We start from the raw sequence: 15,450 nt of genomic DNA, 5'->3' as shown, positions 1-15,450 counted from the left end.
GAAGTAATTCATCGAAATAATGACGTTTGTGGCAGTGGTCAGTAACTATTTTCACGCTCTTATATTTTTCAATAAATTAAATCACCTAAATTATTCAACCGCGACCGCAAATAAAATACTAAAACAATAAGTATATATGCACACCATACATAGATTCCATTAAGTGTACGTATTTATTGCAACTGTGAAACAAACCAACTAACAATAAAAATCACAACTGTCGTTACTCTGTATACATTCTCAAAAATTAGACGCAATAATATGCGTTGACAAAGAAATTTTTACATCTTATCCAATAATGCAATAATATCCTTAAAAAAAGAAAAACATATGAATAAATTGACGAACCCAATATCAACAGACAATCCTCATCGAAGTAAAAATAGGAAACATACAATTGAATCAAAATGCACGTATGTATTATTATGTACATTTGATGGTCCGAACATGCGAATTTTGCAAAGTATATGTCGTCATTAAAAATACACGTATTTTAAGCGATTAAAAATACCAATTTTATGCAAATCTAAACCTAATTAATTCATTACTACTTATAGCATAATTTTAAGGTGAGGAAAGTATGATTATTGAACCTTTAGAATTTTAACGAAAGGTATTGTCATAATTCATTGATACAATTATATATTATAGACGTCCTATTTTACATTATCTCTACTCACCTAAAAGTGTGTGTGCTTATATATATAATCTAACAAGTGTCATGTATTTTAAAGGCTCACATCATTCTCCATGTGACTAAAGTATCAGCACTTGAAAGTACAATGTCGACCTTTGAATATTACGTTACTGTTGATGGTCTTATTATAATAACAAATGCGATTAAAATACATTTTTAAATTAACTTACCTTCACGTTAACCATATAGCTAAACACTTAAGCTACGATAAAGCGTTTTATAAACAGATATGATGTTTACCTTTTTCTCCGTTATTCAACCCTTTCAATTTGAAATAGACGCACACGCACACACATGCGCGGACGCGCGCAACAACGTAACAACTCTAATACAAAATTTAATATGTATTTGAGCTTGATTTTCAATTTAGGTTTACGTCTGTCACATGAAACAATAATTATACAATAACTATAAAATTAAATTTTACTTGGGTACTTACATATTTGCATTAAGCAAGTACCATGTAAATTGAAATATATTTTGTAAATTGATTTATTTCTAATAAAATATTGATGACGTGGTTTTATTTAAAATATAAATGATAGCAAAAATTTTAATTTTTTTTTTTTTAACAATTTATAAATATAATAGTAAATTACATATAAATTGAATAAAACTATTGAAAAAGTAAATAGTTGATCTATTTTTAAGTAGAACAACATCTGAAAGCGTTATGTACTATGTGTATTTAAATGCATTCATTTTATACTTATTAAATTGCATACAGTATCAGAATCCCAGAACATCAGAATTAGAATATAATTCAAATATTTTAATCGAAAATAGTACAAAATCAAAAAAAAAGTATTATGAAAATGTACACTTACTTTTTTTCTTGGAGACTTCAAAATTTTAAATTACGATTAATGTATAGCCAAAAAAATAATATTATGATTTAATTTTAGATTTATTTTGATACAATTTTTAATTTTCGCAATAAGATTAGAAATTTAAATTCAAAATTAATTCTACTAACCGTATTCTTATAGTATATAAAAAATATCTCGAAAATCTTCATAAACAATTATTTTTTATGAACGTTCCAAATTTAAATTACAGTGAAATATAAAATATTAATTTTATGAAGATATTGTTATGATTTAATTTTAGATTTAATTTGATAATATTTATTAAGTTTATCATCTTAAAATAGGTATGAATATTTTAAGTACTTAGATAAACCTGTTAATTTCATTTAAAGACTTACAAATACTATATAATACAAAAATGGTATTAAATTTGAACATTACCAATCGATATTTACTTATATTATTTTGTTAATTTAATTCATAAATTGAAAAAAATATTTAAATCCAATAATATTTACTCATGAATATACTCTTTTTGAGGATTATAAATTTGATCGATGTTACTGAAAATCAAATATTACACTTAATTACAGTAATAGCACGGCGTCTTGTATAGGCAGTTTTGCTACATTAATGACAATCAAATAATTATTTGCCTAGACCACATAATTAATTTAAATTTCTTATATTGGAAATTGTAGATCCAAAACTGCTTATTGATTTAATGAGTTATAGATAATCAGCTATAATAATTAATATACTATGAATCAGTTTTTAATTTTAATTTACAATTTTCAAGCAATATGTAAGCGACTCGATTCTTAATAACAAAGCTTTGATATGAATTATTTCATGAAATACGAACAATTTCAGTCATCAGAATAAAATAGATATGTGGGCATTTCAATTGTTTAAATAGTTACTGTTGAATATTGACAATTAATTGGAAGTTTGTTATTATTTTTGTATACATCTTAACTTTTATATTTTGTGGTTTATAAAACTTTCTAGAAATATATCATACCTTTTTTATATGATATTTAACCATTATAATGTCATAGGCAGATATGAAACCATTTGCGAAAAATTTATTCATCTAAATCGCTCATATTGAATAGTTTTATTGCGTAATAAACATAAATATTATATTTATTATAATATAGTTATTAAATGCACATAAAATATAAATATAAGCAGACTATGTAATATATTGTCATACGAATTGAATTCATTTGATGTGGTCATATTATAGTAAAGCATTGAGGATTAATTTAAATTAATACGTCACTATTGTACATTAAGTAAGTTAAATTGATTAATTAAAATAAGCTTACTTTTTTTATTTACATTATAATAAACTTAATTAATAACCGGTTAGTTGTAAATATTACCGTGTAAGTATTAAATAATTAGCTATAATGACTCAGGCAAACAATTTTTTTATGACATTTTCTCAGTCGAGAAGTTATAATTTTAATTTTTTTTTATCGGTAATTTTCAACATTATTAGGATAAAAAAAAAACCAGCAAAAATCTCCTATCAATATTAAATGTTAACTGTAACATTTCACTTGATTATACATTTCAACCTACCGATGTACTCGTACATGTTTTGATTTATTTCCAAATGTTTTACTTGTCGATTTTCATGTTAAAAATTTTACCTACCGTTTGTTACCTTTTCTGCTTTCTCCCTCCTCTCCATGTCATAATATGCATTCGCGGCATTCACCTCTTATTTTTTCTTTCTTTTTTTTTCTAAGACTCCTATTCTATTTATCGTTATTATTTCGGTTATCCTCGAACAGAACCCCTCTTCCCCTGCACCTCTTATCCGTTATTTTTCGATTACAGGTGCGGCACATGTGTATATTTTTTCTAATGTATGCATTTATACATAAAATACATACACTTATATGTATATATATAAAATATAAACGTCAACGACCAACAACGACGATTGTCATCACGGTCCGCCGCTACTTTACCTCTCAGAACCACCACCCTTCCATTTTCACCCGATCATCTTTAAACCGTTACCTCTACACCACTACCCCTACTACTTCTACTGTTACTATTATTATCGTAATCGTCGTCATCGTTGTAGTCTCTATATACATCTACGCACCAAGACACACACGCATATATATGTGTGTGTGTGTGTGTGTGTGTTTGTACATAGTTACAATACACGTTTGTACACCTTATCCAATCCTTCTCCTTTTCGACATCGCACCGATGAAAAACGAGACAATGTCAAATCACACACACATTACCCGCAGAACACAAAGTCGTTCAGCGGGTGTCCCCCTTCGTACGCATGATGTTCTAAGAGTGCCCCCTGCCATTATCGCTGTACGGCCGCCATATACTGTACACGTATATATGTAAAATAGTTTGTACTATTTATTTTACGCCGCTATTGCCGCCACTCAGTAACACTTTTTTTTAACTCTCACCGGAGGTAATGTCCAATTTAAATACGACAGCCTCCCTTACCCCACCAACGTTATTTATTGCTTTTTCTATAGGCTATTTTACCCGGTAAGCGGTGTACACACACTTACACACATATACACGTGAACACATGCACACACGTCGTCAGTGCGCCGTCGTCTACCGCCATCCCTTCGTCATAGACCGGTCTAAAATAACAATTTGATCAAAACGATCGCGTATGCCGGTGGTGAATGTTGGCTAAGTCGTTTATGTTACGACGATGATACCGACCATGTGTATATGTATATGTGAGCGTATGTGTGTGTGTGTGTGTGTGTGTGTGTGTGTGTGCATGTAATATATTTTATATTTATTTACATATAATAGTATTATTTAACGTCCATTTTTTCTTATTTTCATCGGGCAACACCGACGTGCTACTCGAACAAGATGACATTAGTAATTATTATTATTATAATAACTCCATGTTAATTTTACAAAATAATGGGATCGTCATCGTCGTCACTGCCGCTGCCGAGTTTTAATAGAATTATTATTAATATTTGTATACATACGCATGCGTGCACAAACACAAACACATATACAATCCGTCGACGAGAATCGAATTATTAAAATATTCGAGACGAGGTGAGCAGATACCGGATAGTATTATTATTATTATCATTATTATTATTACTATGCAGTCTGCCACCACGCATTATATATACTGACGTACAATGACGAATGATTACGCACATACAGTGTTTTATAATATATTCGTAATTTTCATTATATTAATGATAATTATATTTTCGCTTGAAGACGACGGCGTGATGGTAATGTCATTTGACTGATTTTGTTTGTTGGGCGGTCCTACAAACATATATTTTAAATCATAATCTAATATAATATACACTATAGGTATCTGTATATTATTATAATATTATTGTCATGATATACGAGTATAAAATTATCCGTTACATTATCCTTTACCCTTCCTGGATGTTATGAAAATGTAACTTAAAAATAAATGTAATATTCAGTAATATATTCTCAATTCGACCTCTGAGATAATTGAATGAATAAGATATCTATACTTTAATTTTAATTTATGCCTTTTTTTCTCAGTTACTGTTTAGAAAAGTATATTTTTCTACTCATTGTGACCATTTTTTAGTTATATTTTAAATAAGATACACATTATTTCACTGTTGAAGTACCGTACAAAAAAAAGAAACAAATTTGTCATATAGAATATTGTTAATTTTACTTCTTATCTATAGTTATCACACAAAACAAATGATGTTTTGAAGACTAATTTTCATCCGACTCATTTTAATTTTTTTATTCATTATTATATAAAATAATTTGGAGTTTATGTAATTGTTGATTTATATGTTTCCAGATGCTACTTCGTTTGAAATTTAATTTTAATAATAAGGATACCATTTATTGATATTGAATAAACTATATAATATTTACTATAGATAAAGTTTTTTAAAATTATTTTGATAGAAACATTTTATGGTAGTTTCATAGAAAATTCCTTTTTGTAGTTGGAAAAAAATCTTATTGATACGCGTAACAGCTGGTTTGATTCTCAAACACACTGCAATGTCGAATGTCGTTTATTACATTCAATGATGTCCATCGTACTTACCGCGATTACGAGTGTACGTTTGTGTGTATTTGTGTATGTATTTATTCAATAAACATGACTTAATGATAATAAATAACTGAATAAACGTTTGTATTGAAAAAGATAATAATTTTATTCTCGTGTACGTGCGTTATAATTTGAAATATTATTACAGTGAGCACGGTGAAAGTAACTGCAGTTCGTGGTTCAATAGCTTTGCTACCATGTGACATTGGCGGTGGTGACAACGAGGGCTTACCGAAGCAATCACAAAAATCCGTGACGACCGGCAGCGGCGGAGAAGGTGGCAAATCGAAAGACTTGACCAATACGGTAGAGGATCGAGCCTACATGGTGTTGTGGTTCAAGCACCATCAGCAACATTCAACGATCCGTCATCGGAACAGCAAATCGAAGAACAAGAAAATGTCGTCGGGCGGAAAGCCGTTGTACAGGTATAACGTCTAACTTTATTCGTTTGTCGCATGCACGACAGTAGCTCTCGGGAAAGGTTCTCTCGCGGAAGTATCACCGTACGAATTTCACTTTTAATTTCGCACTCACAGTATCAAGTGTGCGTGATTGCTGATAGTAAATAATGAATGTGTGTGTGTGTGTGTGTGTGTGTGTGTGTGTGATAGTTATAGTATTTTCACCATGTGGCTTACGAGTACATGGTATTGCATTCACGCTATCGTGATGGATATTTTTTCATAATTTTTTCCTAAAAAATTTACCAACATAAGATTACGCATGCAAGTGTAAACAGGTAATAATAATGTCGGCAAACTATTATGGACTTGTATGACAGCGCTTATACCGCATGGGGAACGGAGAGCCGGGAAAATCTTCAACATCTATACCGGTGGAATTTTTCTCGCAAATTTAAGTAAGCTGCAGCGATTCATTTTGTATACCTACGATATTATATGCTATACATTTCCTAAATCATATATATCTACCTATGTGTAACTATGTATGTATATCGTTTAATTAATTATGTTATGTTGCGTCTTGCATGTTCCCATTTAATGTTATCACTTATTTTTGATTCATATTTAAAATTGTTTGACACTATTAATTGTTTGCCATTCTGGCTAAATATCGTTGTAAATTCCATTTCGTTGAATTAAATATTAAACGTTAACTACTTCTACTGATATCTAACGCTAGTAAGTAGGTACTAACTGGTATTATCAAAAAACAAAGGAACCGATATATATTTAGGATGTTTCATTAAAACTTAAAAACACATTTGGCTTCACCTTATCGTTTTGTACGTAAGACGCAACACAATATAATCCATTGAACGATATACGTACACAGGTACGCATATGTATGTATTGCGTACCATATGTAATATCGTAGGCATGTTTTATAGTGTAAAACGTTCTTCTTGCCACGGTTCGCGCATCGGCTTTTTGAAAAAGGTTAATATTCCCGCGGTTCACCTCTTCGCGCGATGAAAATCCTTAAAAGTCTATCACGCATCGCGTATGCATTACAATCATTGATCGGATCTATCGATTGAATGTGGTTGCAGTTTCGACGTGCGCGGGAGACCGCTGGCCCACGCGCTCAAATGGTCTTCGGACGAGGACTACGGAGGGTTCGGGCCTAGGGCTACGTTCGTGGTGCTCGGCAACAGTGACGGTCGGGGAAGATGGTCCAAGCAGCATCACCATCCTTCCCCGGAAGAGTACGCGAGCGGCGATCCGTACGACAACAGCAGCCGGGCTGCTCTCAAGGTGACGAACGTAACCGAACAGGATGCCGGCGCGTACAGGTGCCGCGTGGACTTCCGCGACTCGCCCACCAAGAACTATCGGATAATACTGCGGGTCATAGGTGAGCCGGAACGAGCGTGTGCTACGTGCTCGTCGCCCACACGTACTTATTATTGTTCTAACGTACGATGTCGTGTAATGTTAATGTGCAGTTCCGCCCGACAAGATGACGATCGCGTACAACGGTGGGACGGAAATCGAAGGTGGAACGCACCACGTGGTCGGTCCGGTCCCGGAAGGCAGCCAATTGGTGTTGGTGTGCAAAGTTCAAGGAGGTAACGACCCTGTTTTATACGCGGCGCTGCCGTAAAAACTTATTTATACGTACCTATAATAGTATAGCGCAGTCCATAAGGGATGTAAAAACCGTAAATATTTGCACCGCCGCGCGGCAAACTTTAAATCGTCTCAGAAGCCATCGTTTATTTCGTCTGATGTATATATTATTTCTTATCGCTCGTTAACAGTTTTTATGAACCCTCGTCTAAACACCGCCGTTAGTTCTTTATAAAACCAATATTAAACCCGTTCATAGGGTTTTGTTTTGCTACGAACCGCATCGTAGGGCCGTCAAAATTATAACTGTAAGCTTAATTATTTACAAAACCGTTCGTTTAGTAATCATTTACTTTTTTAGAATGCAACACAGTAGTAAACTTTATTAAAATGACCGTACTACATACCACTAAACCATACTATAAGTTAATTTACTATTTAAACTACGCGTGATAAACTAATCATCTAATTATAATCAAAGCTTAAGGTTCCTGCTTAGGAATCTTTTTTCAATCTCTTGTCGGTTAGTCATTATTTCATCAAGATCCGTGAACAACAGTCATGTTTCGAATCTATCCCCCCCCCCCCCATTGAATATGAATATTTTATCTATAAATATATTAATTCCACGATTAATCCCAAGCATTTAAAAAAATTATATTCAACTGTATTCGTATTGTTGATGTATGTTTTTCGATCGTATATTCATGATTAAAATAAATCGTTGATTTACGTTATAATTGTTATTATGTGTAAACAAATGTAATAAACTGTTATCAATGCATATCTAATATTAATACCGTTAACATTTTCGACCGTAATAAGAGTCATACACAAATTGTTACCGGCTTCGCTTTTCTTTGCTATCGTATAGGAAAACCAAAGCCACGTGTGCAATGGTATTCAGCGAATGGAAAAATCACTTCATCACTTAGTATGAGGGTAATGGATCTTACGGAGGAAGGATCTTATAGTGGCAACAGTAACGATGAAGAGACAACAACAAAAAGACTCGTAATTAATCAATTGAGTCGGAGTCACGCTAACAGTACATACACGTGTCTTGCGGGAAACGACGACAACACTATGGAATTCAACCTCCGCATGACAGTCGTGATAAATATGTACCGTAAGTATATTCGCTTTAAGTCTTAAACCCAAGTTTCTGTGGATTTATGTAGTGGCCACCGATAAACGGTTATATAAATATTATAATTGCAGAAAATAAGCAGATTACTGAACACATTTATAAGTGCCCGTATCATACAGTTTATTTTATAATTCCTGCGTTTTCAATAATGATTTATTTTTCTGGACAAGTGACTAACTAAAAAAAATCTAATGAATAATAAATAACGGTTCGTGCAAGAATAATATCTAACGTTATAGTGCAGGTATTATCTAACTGTCAAACTGTATTTTTTTTATATTTAATTTCAATAAATTTGACGTAAATTTCGACATAGAGAATGTTAGTATTTTACTTCGTCAACTATTATAGTTTTAAAGACAAAAAAAACGTGATCGTTCTTTATTTTCTTAATTTTTTCCCGAGCATGAAACAAGGAAAGTGGATTAAATGAACAAAGCTTGTAAGAATCTAATAATATGATGTATACCTGGCTAATATTTCCCGTACACGTTTGCGCATTAAAAACCACATTTATAAAAATGAGTTGGTGTAATAGGTGGTTCCTATTAAACGTAGAAGCCGAAAAAACTAATCCATTAATGGTTTGCTTAGTAATAAACACGTAGTCAGTTGAAAAATTAATTTCGTATTACCGTGTGTGCGCAGTGAATGTGCAAAGTGTACGAATAGTCGACATCCGTCAAATAGACGAATCGGAAAACACCGTCAACTACAACGAGGAGAGCAATAATAGCGGAGGAGTACAAGGAACGAATCTTATATCTGGCAAGTGGTACACAGGCGAGTGTTTGGCCGACGGTGCCAGTCCCAGAGCTACGATTGAATGGTCCATTGACGGTAATGGTACTTTGGCTGACGAAATACCTTCATCGCCGATGACGACTCGTATAACAGTAATAGAGGTGAGCATCATCGTAATATTAACGTCGTATTATGCGATCGTCATATTTTCAGTTTATCTCGATCGGACAAATTTTAATTTTATTCCGCACAATATAACACGTCATATTCCATACGGTACGCTGTACGATGCTTTATTTTATTTCTAACGAAATTAAACACTAGACGAATATCGTCGAGTTGAACATGTCTTCGTCGCAGTAGACACATAATTGTATTACCTTCATAACAATTCAATACGTGTTCCGTGTTCACTTTGTCGATTGTTTTATCTTTATTTTAATAAACTTTGTTGTTTAGAAAACCGAACATAGCAGTAGGATACGATTTAGACCTATCCCGGGTGACGACGGTCGATATTTACGATGCCGAGCTTGGAATCCTGATATTAACACAACGAAGGATGATATTAAAAACAAAGCCTTACTACTGTATGTCCAATGTAAGTTTGACTAATTACAAATAGCTTTTTATCAAAATTGCATTTACATTCATGGCAATTAGGTCTTATTTTATTTATATAAATCGTATTATATTAATTTTAACCAATCATTCGCGTAGTAATTCGTTTTCGGTTCACAATGTATTATTTGTATATTCTGGGTTCCCTATAAGTGCTCTATATTACGAAAATATCTAATGTATCATACTGATTCTATTCATTTAAAAAACATTTCTTAAAGCTTTCAAAACGTATTGAATTATTATTGGGAAACTCGTGTTGCAATACATTTAATCAGATGGTTTTTTTTTTTCTTTATCGAATTTTAACTTTAATTTTGTTGTTTAGCTATAAATCATAATTTAAATATAATATAAAATAATTCAAAGCACATGAACCGCATTGCATGTCTACATATTTCGATAGTGCTTAATTTTTAATTGAAAAATCATATAAAAATATATTATATATCTAGCCCATCAATAAGACGTAAAAATGGTATTAGGAACATATTAGTTGAACCGAACGAATGTAGGCAAAAAGCCAAACTATATATTGTTTCTGAAAAATCTCGGATCCGTTATCGTAGTTTTCAAAATAAATCTATTATCCAATATAGTAAATAATAAAATATTGTCTCGTGGTTAATGCCTAGCCTATGTTTATGTTTTCTATTAATACATTTAGAAGATTCAATTGTTGATACCATCAATTTATTTGATTAGTTTTTAATCAGGTCGCAACATCAATAACAGGTCAACCTTAGTTTTTTTTGATATTTGTAATAGCAATATCTCGATTTCATCTAGCTCTACTATAGTATTATTCAAGGAGTGATTTATAAAACGTGAATATCTGACAGTATAAAAATCTATCAATTATGAACTTTAAAAATACTCTATATTTTTTATTTTTTATCCAATATATAAATTTTTGTATAACATTTTACAAATCAAATAACCCACACGATGTGTGAAAAAATCTTTAAAATCATTCTCAATTCACAGTGACCGGATATCAATTAAAACATAAATTTTTATTTATCTTCATCACAATTGAAAAAAATACATCTTAAATAGCTGAATTAATGATAATAATTTTACATTTAAACCATTTGATTTGAGTTTGAACAAAATATTTTAATTTTGCTTGAAGTCTATAGGGTTATGATTCAAAAATGATAATGTTTTATTTTTAATTTTAAAGCTCCAAACTTCGTTCATTAGCCGGTACAGGGACGGCACGAGGGGGTGGGCAATTGGGGCAGTTGCCCAGGGTCCCGCTCCTTAAATTATAATTAAGGCCCCGTGGTTCTGATTTAATTGAACTTAAAATATTTTATTAATATAATATATAAGACCCAACATTTATTTTGCTCAGGGCCTCGCAAACTTTAGCACCGCCACTGAACCGGTATTGACTAAAAATAGAATTATTCTTCTTCATTAAGGAACATTTCCAATCATGTTAAGATACATTTGTTACATTATCCAGGAAAGGCATAATATTGTTGTATTTTTTATTATAATCTTATAATTGTGTCTCATAATAATTATAATATATTTTATTCAAACTATTATTACATTGTCACTTGTAATTAATTATGCGTGTTATGTGATTATGTGCTCTCTTTGAACAAATAAACAGATTTAGAATATACTCGTATTTTTTAACTACTCCAGGTTCATATAACTATATGAAATGCATCGCAATCACTTACAATCTAACCTGTACTATATATATCTTCATCGGGTACTTAGCGAATTAGTTTACGATACTTCGGGTTCTTTTCACACCCTCCACTAGTTAGGTTTATCTTCCTTAATTTTTTCTGTATCAAATGTCTTTTTATTCACTATCACATTTTTTATGTTTGTTCTCTATTTCAAATTTTTTTTCATCACATTATTTAGTTTTATCAACAGAAAAAATATCAGAAAAAATAAAAATCTCCATGAAAAAATAGTTCAATCAATGAAATTGATCAATTTAGTAACTTGTCGAGTTTAATTATGAAAAATCAAAAGTTTTCTCTCGATATAGTCTTAGTGAAAAACTAGAAATAGTGATGTTAAAACTTTTCTTGATAACATATCATAATTGGCTATAGATTTAAGTTGATGAATGTAATTCTGATTGAATTTTTTTCACAGACCCACCTATAGTGAAATTGAGTTTGGGTCACACTTTTGATCCCAGTAGAATTAAAACAGGAGATGACGTGTATTTCGAATGCAAGGTACTAAATGGTGGCGGAGAAAAAGGTAAACAACGAAATCGTATTGAATGGTATCACAATGTAAGTACTCCCTAAGTTCATTTAAAATTGTGATATAATCATATTTATTACTGTAGGGTCATCCAATCTTACAAAATGGTAGCAGCAACAGTAGTATTAGTATAAACTCTGACATCAAAGTCGTTCTTTTAAGTGCTGGCACTTTGGTCATAAGAAACGTAGGTCGGCGCCATTCTGGCCGGTACACTTGCCAGTGCAGTAACGACTTGGGAATGGGTCGTTCGAGACCTGTCACTCTTCGCGTTCAATGTAAGTAAAATTTAAGGTAACCAAATAAGTATTTAATTGAAAAAATATTGTCTTTTTAAATTATATGACTTGTTTCGATCTCAAGGTATACAAGTAGCCCAGTTAATTACATATATAAAATTTTTTATCCATCTAACCCTAGTTTTTCAGCTATTTAATGTAATTAAAATATGTCTATAATCATCTAAGTCAATTCATTAAAAACATAAACGTCGAGTCGTTCACGTTCGCATTATATTTGAAAGACGCGAGTGACGTTCGGGTGTCGTTCACCAAATATGAAATTGAACACGTGAACGAACGACATCCTTTTCAAACACTGATAACAGAGAAACATAATACACTTCGGATCGTTAGATAAATAATTATTTACGTGTTACCATTTATACTAAAAAAAAAATACTAATAATAATAATAAATTAATAAATGTTTAAACTAAATTAAAAGAAAAATATTTTTACAAACCGCTGGAAAACACGATTTTCGAAATGACTGAAAATCTGGGAAATATAATACTTAATGTGCGCGTTTTTTTTTTTTTTTTTAGTCGCTCCCGTTTGCGCCGATGACGGAAATCAACGGCAACTAGTGGGCGTGGAAAAGAACGAGAAGAACGTGCGCATCGTATGCCGGGTGAAAGCCGACCCCGCCGACGAACGCGTTCAGTTCGAATGGCTCGTGTGGCCAGGGGTGGCCGAGGCAACCGAACTACACCAACAGCAGTCACCGAGTGTGGTGGCCACCGGCAACTACGTCACTACCGCGATGTCCGGCTCGCCCAACGACACGGCCACCGGGCTAGTGATCGGCGTACTGGAGCTGCCGGCCATGACCGTGGGCGTCGCGGATGTAGTCCAGTACGTGGACAGAGCGGCGAACGTCAGAAAGCCCATCGTGCTCGATACGGTCAGTTGCCGGGCCACGAACGCAGTCGGCCGACAACAGAATCCGTGTCTGTATCACATAGTGCCGGCCTGTAAGTGCATTCGAAGTCTTGTGACGGCTGTGTTTTCAAATAACATACGCGTGCGTCTACACGAGGCCCGGATCTCGTCGCAGCCATGAAAATCCAAAGCAATTGCAATACAGCATTGTTTCTCAACCTTTTTAGTGTCGCGACCCTCAAAATAGATATAAAATATGGCAATCACTTCGCGACCCCCCCCCTCCTTCATCTATATTAGGTAAAAATGTATATTTTGTAAATCAGTGGTTTATTATTTTTGACCTACGCGACCCCAATCCAAGGTGTTCGCGGCCCTCTTGAGGGTCACGACCCCCTGGTTGAGAAACACTGCATTATAGAATAAACACAAAAATCGCTAAAAGCTGTTCGTCTATAAATAAAAACTTAAGAGCTTTTAAATTTTAAATAGAATCAATATTTTTAAACCATATGCTGTTCCATTTTTAGCTCGTATACTTAATCTTTTACGTTTATACTTCGGCAATTATAGCAACAATTTGAATTATTATTTTTGCTATGTACCTAAAATTTTAACAAATCATAAACGCGCTATGAAATTTAAATTTGTCTCAAAATAATCCGTTATTATTAATTCCATATAAAATTATTACAGTTATTTACCATAGAACTGAATCGGTGTTCGATACCGTAATATTCTGATGGGTAACTACTACGTAGGTATACTGTTGTTTTACCAATCATATCAACGTGTAAATGCGTTTAATATTTAAATAATTTTTCTATTTAACTCTATTACAATATTATATTATTATTTTCCATAATACCACATGTATAACTTGTTATTATCCATGAACTCTTTGCGTGTTTATAAAATGCACATAACATGTGTTACCAATGCTTAAAAAGAAAACTATCTTTTTGTTTTCGACTTTTATATTATTTAATTAAATGGCCTCAGAATATCCTTGTTGATTCAATGAAAATTATACTATAATATTTAAACAAGATTTTTACTTCTTAACAACTCAAATTATTAAGTTTGTACTTAAAGTATATAGAGTATATATTATATACTCTTATATGTAAGTTTTTCTTTGTACATAAGTCTATCTATGCTAATTAAAACTATCCCAGAGAAGTACTAAACTATTCAAGATTTTATTAATTATAATGAAGTGCAAATTTCAAATACTTCACTGATAACTGTCTATTTCATACGTACCTACTTGGCTGCTAGCCATTGTGTTATATAAACTTGTATAGCAAACAGAAATCGAATAATTATTTTCAGTACAAGTTTATGATTAATAGCAATTAAATCATAGCGAGTGTTATTGTCAATTAGTATACATCAATGATTTTGCAAAGTAGTATATAGTGGTAACTATTTAGATTCTCAACGGTTTTATTACTAATTTTAGGATTTTCTATTCATAGATTTGTATTATGTGTACATCTCTAAGGTTGTTAAAACCATGACGTAGAAGTTAGAAAAAAAGGAAAAATTTAAAAACCGGTTATTTTCAAACAATTATTAAAATACGTATTTTGTATTTATAAATGCAGCTTCACCGGGTGCATTGACAAGCTGCACAATTCGATTGCCCAAAGATCAGGAACGACGTTTTGGCTACGGTAACAGACATTATCACCGACGCACGCCATCCACCACTAATAACGCAGAAGACATGGACATAGCTACAGTGACCTGTGATTTCGACAACGACGGGGGAGTGAGGCCGGTGATTTACTCGCTGGAGATCTATGAGAGTAATGTTTTGACAACAACGTTTCACGGGTCAGTTATCGTAAACTTATTTAAACAAATTTTT

The 15,450-nt window shown here is 32.4% G+C and overlaps 1 protein-coding gene across 2 annotated transcripts in view; it reads left to right on the top strand.

The window, feature by feature from the left end:
* LOC112692984 overlaps positions 1-15,450 on the top strand; it is a 55,542-nt gene that overhangs the window by 36,930 nt on the left and 3,162 nt on the right. For both annotated transcript variants that reach the window (XM_025567830.1, XM_025567831.1), the window contains exons 4-13: positions 5,760-6,039; positions 7,128-7,432; positions 7,524-7,646; positions 8,522-8,776; positions 9,446-9,702; positions 10,001-10,142; positions 12,296-12,441; positions 12,498-12,690; positions 13,238-13,666; positions 15,185-15,416. In XM_025567830.1, coding sequence (XP_025423615.1) covers positions 5,760-6,039; positions 7,128-7,432; positions 7,524-7,646; positions 8,522-8,776; positions 9,446-9,702; positions 10,001-10,142; positions 12,296-12,441; positions 12,498-12,690; positions 13,238-13,666; positions 15,185-15,416 — 2,362 coding nt within the window. The remainder of the gene's footprint in view (positions 1-5,759; positions 6,040-7,127; positions 7,433-7,523; positions 7,647-8,521; positions 8,777-9,445; positions 9,703-10,000; positions 10,143-12,295; positions 12,442-12,497; positions 12,691-13,237; positions 13,667-15,184; positions 15,417-15,450) is intronic.

This window comes from Sipha flava, unplaced genomic scaffold (assembly GCF_003268045.1).
Source record: "Sipha flava isolate LNK unplaced genomic scaffold, YSA_version1 79_pilon_pilon, whole genome shotgun sequence".
NCBI classification, from domain to species: domain Eukaryota; kingdom Metazoa; phylum Arthropoda; class Insecta; order Hemiptera; family Aphididae; genus Sipha; species Sipha flava.
Note: the sequence above shows the minus strand (reverse complement) of the source record. Positions and strands in the feature narration are given on the sequence as shown.